Source organism: Rhinopithecus bieti, unplaced genomic scaffold, assembly GCF_001698545.2.
Source record: "Rhinopithecus bieti isolate Rb0 unplaced genomic scaffold, ASM169854v2 scaffold_7464, whole genome shotgun sequence".
Classification (NCBI taxonomy): Eukaryota; Metazoa; Chordata; class Mammalia; order Primates; family Cercopithecidae; genus Rhinopithecus; species Rhinopithecus bieti.
In genome coordinates this window covers 238,321-250,664 of record NW_016805410.1, presented here as the reverse complement: position 1 = coordinate 250,664, position 12,344 = coordinate 238,321, and the positions used below count along the sequence as shown (strand labels likewise).

The 12,344-nt window shown below is 38.6% G+C and overlaps 1 protein-coding gene across 1 annotated transcript in view; it reads right to left on the bottom strand.

Moving 5' to 3' along the window:
* The window catches only part of TRPC5 (transient receptor potential cation channel subfamily C member 5), a 206,114-nt gene that overhangs the window by 144,877 nt on the left and 48,893 nt on the right, over positions 1 to 12,344 (bottom strand). Inside the window, 1 exon segment of the mRNA XM_017872325.1 lies at positions 7,272 to 7,793. Within this exon segment, the coding sequence (XP_017727814.1) occupies positions 7,272 to 7,793 (522 nt within the window).

Here is a 12,344-nt window from a genome sequence, read left to right as displayed (position 1 = left end):
CAATATAAAAAAGCCCTTCAGAAATAATGAATCATATTCCATTCAAGTCTAAGATTTTGTTCCTGAGGGGTTATGTAACTCTGAACGTTATTAGCCCACTATGATCCAACTTGATTTTTATGATTTTTTTACATCAAAGCTGACTGTTGTGTTTTTGTACTGACAGTCTTATCTTAATAGACTAGATGTACTTAGTGATTCCTCTTAGGAATACTTCTTATATTTTTTTTAGAGATCCTACTCTCTCCAGCCCGTATTTAAAACTGGGTTTCTTCTGTCTCCTTAACCCTCAGAAAGCTCACAAACTAACCAACCAACAGAAAATCCCTAAAGAAAGAAAAAATAACTTCTAGTTCCTGAAGTTAGTTATTTGTGAATTACTTGTATTGATAAATAAAACTGTCGGTTTCCAATATCACATCTCTTCAGCGTAATAAATAATCCTTGAAGGTGATTGCCATTATACTTATGAAGGTTGGAACTGCATTTTACAAGGTAAGGAAAATCACTGAAGTCTTTATACCTCGTCACAATTTCATCTTAAAAGACCCTAGAAAAATGCTGAAGGTGGCCGGACGTGGTGGCTCCCAGAACTTTGGGAGGCTGAGGCGGGTGAATCACGAGGTCAGGAGATCGAGACCATCCTGGCTAACATGGTGAAACCCCGTCTCTACTAAAAACACAAAAAATTAGCTGGGCGTGGTGGCGGGCGCCTGTAGTCCCAGCTACTTGGGAGGCTGAGGCAGGAGAATGGCGTGAACCTGGGAGGCAGAGCTTGCAGTGAGTCGAGATTGCACCACTGAACTCCAACTTGGGTGACAGAGCGAGACTCAGTCTCAAAAAAATAAAAAAAAAAAAAGGAAAATGCTGAAGGCATCTCAAAAGATAATTTTAAGTTTACCCCAAATATTCATATAAGGTGGACAAGGGGGCCACGGTTATGAAACACAACTTAGTGTTTCAGATTCCTCTAATCAAAGATGTCATTAACTGGCTGGGCGTGGTGGCTCACACCTATAATCCTAGCACTTTGGGAGGCCAAGACAAGCAGATTGCCTGAGCTCAGGAGTTCGAGACCAGCCTGGGCAACATGGTGAAACCCCATCTCTACTAAAATACAAAAAAATCAGCCAGCACGGTAGTGGGCGCCTGTAATCCCAGCTACTCAGGAGGCTGAGGCATGAGAATAGCTTGAACCTGGGAGATGGAGGTTGCAGTGAGCCAAGATCACGCCACTGCACTCCAGCCTGGGCAACAAAGCGAAACTCTGTCTAAAAAAAGAGGTGTGTTATTAACAAAATCTGTTGTTGAGAGCACATAAATACACATGCCTCTATATTATGACAAATTCTGGAAATATTGGTCATTCTAATACGTTTATTCTTACTTAAACTTGGGGGAACATGCCTTTCTTGAAACTATAACTTCTAAATTTTTAATGTAAGCAAACCCCTAACTTCCAGCTTTGGAAAATCAGCTCTGTTGCAGCTCATTTTTTGGAGAAAAAAAATGTTTTGTGTGAAATACAGCTTTTAAGCTCAAGTTTTAAAAAGACATGTTGTCTATTTGAAACTTAAGATGTGAATGGGCTTATCTTTGGGTCCTTATCCCGGGTGCCGGAGTTCTTGATGCTTCTCCCCTACAAACCTCGACTCATTGGGAAAATTTCCATTTGTACTGGGTATTTCTTCATTTTTTCCCCAGTTGGAATCACAGCACACTTTAAAAGATTTAGCAAGGTGTCATCAGGGATGGCACTAGAGAGTGGAGAAGTAGCGCATCTGCTCTGTCCTATTCCTGATTACAGACATTGAGGAAGTAATCCTATCTATCCTTGAAGACAGAACCTCATGGTCCAACTGTTATTAAGCATGGAATCAAGTGGAAAAGACAACTTTTCTCTTTTAGCTCAGTTATTTCATTCTCATCTAGAGGCAGTTTCTCTTTGAATAATTCTGATCCTGGGAAATAATTCTTGTCCATTCTTCTACAGTCTTTAGGGTATGAAAGTCATTTGAAAAAAAAAAATGTCCTTTTAAAAAACGTTTCCATCTTGGTTTGGGGCTACCGATATGTAACCCTCAGGGAAAATGTGTTCCTCTAAATCCTGGAGTGTGACCCATTTAAGATGTTAATATGTGTTTTTCTTGATGAGTTAGCACACATAAACTATATGCCTTCAAAGAATTTGAGAAATTTTGTCTAACATGGAAAAGCTGAGTTAATTGCCATAAACATAATGGAAACATAGGACTGGCGTGGTGGCTCATCCCTATAATCCAAGCAATTTGGGAGGCCCAGGCAGGTGGATCACCTGAGGTCAGGAGTTTGAGACCAGCTGGCCAACATGGTAAAACCTGTCTCTACTAAAAATACAAAAATTAGCCAGGCGTGGTGGTGCATGTCTGTAGTTCCAGATACTAGGGAGGCTGAGGTGGGAGGACTACTTGAAACTGGGAGACGGAGGTTGCAGTGAGCTGAGATGGCACCATTGCATTCCAGCCTGGGTGACATAGTGAAACTCTGTCTCGAAAATAAAAATAAAAATAAATAATAATAATAATGGAAGCATAAAGTTAGGTTTCATTCATTTATTTGCATCAAAAGGAAAGATTGGTTTGTCTAGTTTCATCAAATCCTACATGAGAAGAGTTTATACTGCAAAAATCAAGTGTATTATATAATGTGATAAAATAAAGATCAAAATCATGACGTTTTTATGCTTGTGGTTCTAAGCACACTGTGAGTGTTTCAGTTTTTTTTTTAAAGACTAGATTTTGGATATGTATTGAACAGACTTATCAGTGTGATTCGTCAAATCAAGAACATTTGAGAACGAAGTTCTCACAGACACTTGAATTGTTGGAACCTCAGTAGCTCATATCATTGAGCTAAATTTATATGCTAAAGTTAAAATTACAAAAACACAACTCTAAAAAGGACATTGCTGATTTGTTTAGGAAGTGGGATTATTCAGCCTTAAACTAGACATGTGAATTGAATAGAGAGAAATTAGAGGCTGTATGCATTTGAGACTCAATGAAACGCACATATTTTAAAAAAAAGATCTAAATTCACAGGTTGGGACAACGGATTACAGTTTTTTTTTTTTGTTTTCTTTTTTTTTTTTTTTTTTTGTCTTTCGCGCGCGCGACAGCATGAAGTCCACGCCAATTCAGCAAGGGACTTTATAGAGTTTGGATGAGTATAAATTATGTTTTACATCCTGAACGCAATGGCCTTTGGAGTGTAAACTTTAAGATATATATGATTTTCTCAACGCCTGTCTTTCTAATCAGGTGGTTAGTTTGAAGAGAACACTAATTAATGTTATAAATTGATGTATAGCCATTGCTAAGAGAATTTATCTTGGAAAATTTTTTTTTGGAGCAAAATATATAAATATAAATCTCCCAAATGATTTCTGAAGTCTCTGGCTATGAGAGCTAAAACTTTAGGCAAATTTGAATTTCAGCTGGCTCTATGGAATTATATTCTTTATCAGGGCATATTGACTTGAAGTTGAAGTCACTCAGTATCCGCGCAGCTGTATACCCTCGGAGGCTAGAGTTTGATGTGATCTGATTGAAACAATTCAGTCACTAAATACCATGGTTTTCAATTTATGTGATTCACAAATGTCCGTGAATAGCACCTAAGGCCTAGACAAATTGTTGATCTTTGCATAAATAAGCACGTGCTGGGTGAACTTCTTTTCAAAACAAGTAGTAATTTACTTTTGAAATTACTTGATTTTGAAATTACTTTGATTACTTACTTTTGAAATTACTTTGATTACTGCTGAATATCCATAATATTGAATAGTTAAGAAGGGCTACTTTGCTAGTGTTATGGATTAAACATAATTTAGCTGGCTGCGCATGGTAGCTCACATCTGTAATCCCAGCGCTTTGGGAGGCTGAGATGAGAAGATCACTTGAGGCCAGGAGTTTGAGGCCAGGAGTTTGAAACCAGCCTAGGCAACATAGTGAGACCTTGTCTCTAAAAATAATAAAAATAGGCTGGGTGCGGTGGCTTATGCCTGTAATCCCAGCACTTTGAGGGGCCGAGGTGGGCAGATCACTTGAGGTCAGGAGTTCAAGACCGGCCTGGCCAGCATGGTGAAACCCCATCTCTACTTAAAAAAAAAATACAAAAATTTTCTTGGTGTGGTGGTGCATACCTGTAGTCTCAACTACTATGGAGGCTGAGGCAGGAGAATCGATTGAACCCAGGAGTCGGAGGTTGCAATGAGCCGAGACTGTGCCACTGCACTCCAACCTGGGTGACAGAGTGAGACTCCATCTCAAAAATAAATAAATAAATAAAATTTTTTAAAAAAGTGGCCTTGCGAAATATGAAACTATACTTAGATAGGTTCACTATTGAAAGTAAAATAGACACTCCCAAACTTGTGCATCTTCAAAAATGAATCCTAGTGATGATGGTTGCACAATGTGAATGTACTTGATTCCACTGAACTGTAAACTTACAAGTGGTTAAAATTTGAAATTTTATATTAGGTATATCTTACCACAATAAAAATTCCACTTCAGTGTACACAGGAATGGACCCTGGAAACAATGTTGGAATCTCTGATGATTAATCAAGAGAGCAAGAAGAAATAAGACCCCAGGGCACATTCATGTTAGTGGGATGATACTTAAGAAATATATGAAAATATAGTAGCATAAAGATATTATGTAAAAACAATGATAAGTTATGGAATAAAGAACACAAGGGACAAAGTTTCTGGACAGTAAAAGGACTAAAACAAAGTGGAAAAAAGTGATGAGAAGGTTAACGAGGGTTGGAGGGCAGTTAATGTATAATACAAAAGTGATTCTGTGGTCATGTGACAAGCAGATCCCCATGAGAGTGAGAAAGTCATCACACTGGTTTTCAAATGCAACAGTAACTAAAACTGGCAATTGAAGATCATATGAGCAGGCAGAGTCAAGCCATACAATAGAAGGTGACCTACCAACACAAAATTGATGAAATATTGCAGTGAAATTGTCTGAAAATAAATGCATTCTCAATTTTAAAGAGCATGGGGGGCCTAAAATTATAAAGTTTATCTCATATTCAGCGGGGCGAGGATTGTAAACTTCAGTTGTATTCTGCAATTATCTATTTTTTAAAAACTATTTTATTCCCATTAAACATTCTGTCACTTGGAAGCAATTCATGTTCTAAAAATATCTGTGATTTTCTTTCTCACAGTATTATAACAATTTATGTAAAGTGAAAACACACTGAAACGATAATATACATCTTTAATGGAAATATACACTTATATCAAAGTGTAGATACAGCAGACTGTTTAACACAATAACTGATACTTCACATCAACAGCAGGGCTGTGGGAGAGAGGGCGGGATAAGAGAAGGATAGGCCTTTACTATATCTATTACCTGCCATTTACTGTACAGAATTAGACCATATGCCACGAGTCCTCCATGTGTAACAATAAAAATGAATAATTTTAACAGCTAATAGTAAATTTTTTTTGAGATAGAGTCTCACTCTATCGCCCAGGCTAGAGTGCCATGGCACAATCTTGACTTACTGCAACCTCTGCCTCCCAGGTTCAAGTGATTTTCATGTCGCAGCCCCCTGAGTAGCTGGGATTACATGCACCTGCCACCAGGCCCAGCTAATTTTTGTATTTTTAGTAGAGACTGGGTTTCACCATGTTGACCAGGCTGGTCTCGAACTCCTGACCTCAGATGATATGCCAGCTTTGGCTTCCCAAAGTGCCGGGATTACAGGTGTGAGCCACCACACCCCGCTCAGCTAATAGTTATTGACTGCTACTGTATGCTCGGTATTTCGCTATGCATAAGTACATTACCTATTCTATTTTATTTTATTATTTTATTTTATCTTTACATTTCTCCAGGAAAGTAAGTGCAACACCAGGCTTATTGAAATAACTTAAAGCAGGTAAGTGGCAAAAGTAAAATAAGGGGACTCATAGGTAGGCCTAACCATTTACCACTTCCTCCAGTATAGCCCTTTCGATCTCCATGTTGCTCTTTTTCATTTTTTATCCCTTTCCAGGTTGCCCTGGTATTTGTTTTTTGCCTCATTTCTAAGGCATAGTACTTTTATTTTGTCTGAGAAAAGGGATCAGATAAACACACAATGAGGTTTGTCTCAGAGCCTGGATCCATGAAGGAATGGCACTGCCAGTTGCCCTTCAGCTGACAGGCACCCCTCAGCTGCTTTGACTCCAGGTAGCATGGAAAAGAGATGGAAATGGACATTAAAGTACTTCTGGTGCCATGCACTGAATGCTATATTTTCTTATTTCCCACAATCCCCTAGGAAGTGAAGAAACTATTTTCATCTCTATTCTATAAATGAGAAAACTAATGCCCTGAAAATAGGAGTGCGTTTCTTTAGGTCATACAGCTAGTGGGTTAAAATTCTATCCTCAGTAGCTCTGGCTCCACAGTCCCTGCTTTTTCCATGGTATCATGCTGCTTCCTTAAAGGGCTAAGTTAGCCTTGTTAGGAGGCTCTCCCAAACTGTTTGATAAGATGGCATAAAACTACACCTGCTTGATTGTAAACCTTGCCTGAATGGAAAGCAGAGCCTCACCTGTGACCTGCTTGAACTGCCCTCCTTCAAAGAGGTGGAACCTAACATTCTGGAGGTCATACCATAGCAGATCCTGCTCCAACCTTTTATTGAACTGCAAACCCTGAGTATGACTTCATCTTGTAACTGTGTTTTTTAGCCTTCTCACTAAGGGGCTGCCAGGGATTCAGTTGTGCCAACAATTACCAGCATCCAGGCGGTGACCCTTCTGTAATCACTGCCCACTATGTCCCCAGTATATAGGATAGGATCCTTTGTTATGTGCTATCACAGAACACTGTTCTTTCAAAGTACATATCTTAGTAGGTAACTATATATTCGTTAAAGCGATTATTTACTCTATATCCACTACCAGCTTGTAAGCTCCACGAAAGCAGGGTCAGTGTCTGTCTTCTGTATTGCAAACACTCAGAACAGTGCTCAGTAAGCATTTGTTAAATGCATGAATGCTTTTCCATCAAAGAATCAGATGGTTACTTATCTGGCCATAAAGAAAATACAAAAAGGTGTCTGCGCCTTGGATAAATGGGCCTAGCTGTGAGGCCTGCCCAACCATTTGTTTGTTAGAGAGCGAAATGGTAGAAAAATGCTGATTCTTGCCCTACTGCTCCAGACTTTGGAGGCCTTAAGCTTCCCTGAAAGCAGACTTGAGCTCAGCTTACCTCTTTCTGGTGGTATTTGATTGCCACCTTCAACTTGGCCAGGTCATGGTACTTCTGAGGGTCAAGCTCTTCACTGTGGTCATCTCGATGATTGAGGATGATCTCCAGTTCCCTGGAGCTCCGAGCTTGGTCCAGCAGGTCTTTGGCAAAGAGCTTGCACTGCTGAGAGAGCTCCTCATACTCGGCCTTGAACTCATTCTCCACCTTGCTGAGCTCCTTGAGCTCCCAGCCCAGGCGGAAGGCAGTTAGGATGGGGTCCTCACTTGATAAGGCAATGAGTGAGGGGCTTGCCAAAGCCTTATAGATGTTCAGTCGGGAGCGAGAGTGGCGCAGACTGTCTACCTCTGAACTAGACACACACTCCACACAGTTGCAGCGGATCTGGTGGGGCCGTGGGATAGTGACCCGTTTTTGGACAAGCAATTTGATGATTTCGTAGTTGTTGGTGTGGGCAGCCAGCATGATGGGAGTGATGTCCGGTGTGAACTCAGAGAACTGTGTGTCCATCATCAGAGTGGGGACCTAGGTACAAGAAATGAGAAGCATAGAAGGGCAGGATTAAAGTTTGGAGAGGGAAGCATAGGTCCTATAAAATGCTGGCAATTCAGGAATTAGAGTCTCCATTCTTGTTTCAATTTTTTGAGCTCCTAAACCTCCTTCCTTATAGCTAATGTTTATGGAATGCTTATTGTGTGCCAGCCACTATTCTAAGCACATTACATGTCTTTACTCATTTAATCTCCACAACAACCTTGTGAGGTAAATATTCTTCCCATATGAAGAAGCTGAGACACAGGGAGATTAGTGAACACACCTAAGGTTACGAAGTTTTTAGTCAGCAGAGCCAAGATTCAAACCCAAGCAAGACTCTAGAGCCGAGCTCTAGAGTCAAGTTGTCAATTATGCAATGACAACATTCCCATTTCTGTCTGAGACATACTGGAGAATACAGAGAAGTAAAGGACATTTTTTCCTGACCTCCTGGAGAATTATTTGGGTAGAGCAAACTTACATAAAACTGGTAACAGTACATAGTATTATCTGCTCAGTTCCAAATGAGCAGTAGAGGCTGCAGGAATATTTATTTGAAAGGCTAACGACAACCAGTAATCTTCAAGACCGTATCATTAAACCAAACCCCCGGGGCTGAAGAGAAGATTCCCTCAAATGATTACATTAACTTTGTGTGTGTGTGTGTGTGTGTATATATATATATATACACACACACACACACATATACGTATATATGTATAAGTGTATATATACACATACACACACATACATATAACTTCAGGGGACCAAAGACCAAGGCCAGACAGGGTTCGTCCAACTTCCTGTAGGTCCCAGGAAGGTAAAGATAATTCATTAGGGTCAGGAAGAAGTACTCTGAAAATGAAGACTTCTCGGCTTGGGGAGGGGATACTAATAACAAAAGTACCATTGATAAAACTGCTATGTCCATGATGTAATGTTTAGTGTAAATAGCAGCTATGAAGGTGGGGGCTTCTTTGGGTATTCAGGGGCACTTCTGGGTGAGTGCGCAGAACCTGATCAATGAATTAAAAAATCTTTCAACTTTAAAATGTCTCTTGCCAGGCACGGTGGCTCACGCCTGTAATCCCAGCACTTTGGGAGGCTGAGGCAGGCGGAACATGAGGTCAAGAGATAGAGACCATCTTGGCTAACACAGTGAAATCCCGTCCCTACTAAAAATACAAAAAATTAGCCAGGTGTGGTGGCGGGCGCCTGTAGTCCCAGCTACTTGGGAGGCTGATGCAGGAGAATGGAGTGAACCCAGGAGGCGGAGCTGGCAGTGAACGGAGATCACGCCACTGCACTCCAGCCTGGGCAACAGAGAAAGACTCAGTCTCAAAAAAAAAAAAAAAAAAAAAAAGAAAAGTCTCCTTTAGGACCCAGTCTTTTCTCAGTCTAGTAGGGAAACTGAGGCAGCTCGCTAGACTCACAGAAGAGTTTAAGTGTGGTAGGATCTAGAGCTAGAGAAGGGGAGGACTGGAATAGTCAATAGAGGCAACAGAGGCTTTATGAAGAGGTGAAGCCGAGTATTCAAAACATGCATAGGATTCCAGAAAATTGAGAAATATTGATTTTATTACACTTTAGGAAAACATGTTTTAAATGTTCATTTTCTTGTCATTTCTAAAATGCATTTAATAGATGTAGTATACCTAATTCATAAGGCTATGTGACGATTTTTAAAATGACTGTATATAATGCAGAATATTTTAACATCTTTCACTTGGTAGCTAATTACAATCTTTTCTAAATGTAAAACATATAAATTATCAAAATGTGAGAATGAGATTTAGACAGCCGAAATACAATCATCAGTTAATAACTATTATGACCCGGAAGTGCATATTTCTGCTCTTCGGTGGAGACTCGCGGTGCCCTCGCCATTAGTTCCTTTAGCCTTAACAGCAGAGGTTTTTTTCTTAGGGTCATTAAGACTGGGCACGGATCATAGTTAATATTCATTGATAAATTAGGTAAGTAAAACATAGAAAAAAAGCTGAACTCGAGAAAAATTTGAGAAGACAGAGCACATAAACAGGACTATAATTCACAATAACTTAGGTTTTGCTAGAAAAAAATCTCAAAATCTCAGTGACTTAATCAAGATTCAATTGGGCTACATATTTATGAAGAGTTGAGACACTGCAGAGTGCAAAGTAATCAGATTCCAACCCAATGGAGTTTGTATTCCAATAACATGTCAGACTTCTCATACTTCTAAATCAAATATGTATGTTCTTAGATAGGCTTATGAAGATACACTCCAATAGCAGATTGAAGAGCTTCAATTCCTTTGTCTTACCCTTATTAAGCTACCTGTAAGTGAAAATAACATTCTATTGTAGTATAAGTGATATAAGTTATACATCTCTGTATTAATATATATGTTAATTTGCTCTATATATTCTTTAATCGGGGACACAAGCTGAAAGGATAAGAAATTTCAGTTCTTAAAGTTTGTGTGCCCAAAGGTGGCACACATGATTTTCCTTCATATTTCATTAGCTAAAACAATCCATATGGTCAAGGCTTTGTCCTTTCAGGTAAAACATAAAATTAACTCCAAAGCTATGGACTTTAGTTCATAAGTATGAACAATATTTGTCTAACATAAAATTATAAAATTTTCAGTGTGTAAACTAACCAAATCTACCTCATTTCCTGAGATATAAAATGTACTTTAGTATTATGTCTTTATAATCTATTAAGTATTTATGATTATAAAAGTATTCAGAAAAAAATGAAATAAAACAGAAATCTCATGTTGCTCTGTAGCCACAGAAACAGTCCACATGTTCCGTATAGCATATGGTACTTGCATTGAGGATATCAATGATTGATATTAGGCATGATGCATGCACATGACCTTGGGAAAATATTGTATTTATAGAAGGTATAAGATCTTCTTCCTCTGACTTTCTTTTATAATCTTTTCAAATCAATAAGGCTGAATTATAATCATATTTTATAAATAAACTTAAATTTGAGCTCCAGTTATATAATAAATTCATTTGAGGTAACCCATTATGAAGGTATGGAACAAATATATTTAAATAAAATTAAAATGCTACTAATAATAATTATTATTATTTTGAGATGAAGTTTTGCTCTTGTTGCCCTGGCTGGAGTGCAGTGGTGCGATCTTGGCTCATGGCACTCTCTGCCTCCCAGGTTCATGCGATTCTCCTGCCTCAGCCTCCCGAGTAGCTGGGATTACAGGCATACAACACCACGCCTGGCTAATTTTTGTATTTTTAGTAGAGTCGGGTTGTCTCCATGTCGGTCAGGCTGGTCTCGAACTCCCGACCTCAAGTGATCTTCCCACCTTGGCCTCCCAAAGTGCTGGGATTACAGCTGTGAACCACTGTGCCCGGCCAAAATTATTTTTAAAAGAAAATACTAATAAAAAGAAACAATCGATATTAAATAAAATTTATTAACTATAAATATGTTTCAAGAGATTTGAGTGAAAATACCATTCTATGTTAAAAAAAATAACGTTTGATAAATATAGTAATAAAATGTTCTCAAAGGTTCAAGGGGCTAAAACTAATTAACAAAGTTAATTATAAACATCTTAAAATTTATCTAATTACCTGAAATAGAAACTTCTGTTCATTCCTGTATTTCTCCATTTTCCCCATCTCTAATGTCTACTTCTATTCATTTTGTGTTTACTTGTATTGAGACCATTTAAAGAGGATATGCCAGGTGTTCAGAAAGCCAAGAGCTGAACGTAAGCATTCTAGACTATCTGAACTTAGTTTTGTCTAAGATTTTTTTAATGTTTGAAAATTTGTTCGACTGGGCATACTAAGAGGAAACATCAGGGGCAAAGGGCATTTGGATTAAACAGATCTAATAGGATTCTTACTGAAGACAGGCCAAGCTGGTCAGAAATCATCTGGAGGGTGGTGGGAGATTACAAATTTGATCAGATATCAAAGGTGATCAGTATTGAGAGTGGGGGATTCTTTGCAAGTTTCTTCCTAAACCTGAGAGATGGGGGCCAGACTAGGAAGAACACTGAAGGCTGAGGCCTAAAGGAGGCCTAGAGGATCCTGACTAGAGTTTGCACAAGGGGAGAGGCTTTGTAAATATAAACATGCATTCAGCAATATTACTGAGTACTGATGCATACATATAAAAATACTGAAAGGAAATATAAGAAAATGTTTAAAAAATTGTTAGTGGCTTTATCTTATGTAATTTAAATATATATATAAAATTAAGGTATACTTTGAACACTAACACATTCAAAGAGTTAAGTATACATATGATAATACATAATAGTTACAAAATAAGCAAGGTCTTCCTGCAAACGATTTTAGAATTTCCAAGGTTTATTACTCAGCATTTTATTAGCAGCCTGTAACTTCTTCTACTGCCCATTCATTGCCCATTTTATCAAAAATTCCTCAAGTGGATGTACTGGAATGGAAGAAACATTGACTCTTTCCTTCAAAGAAGGAAACAAAAAACCTTGTTTGACAACCCTGGTCAAACAAGACAAGGATCAAGTGGCCAGTGGTAAAAAAA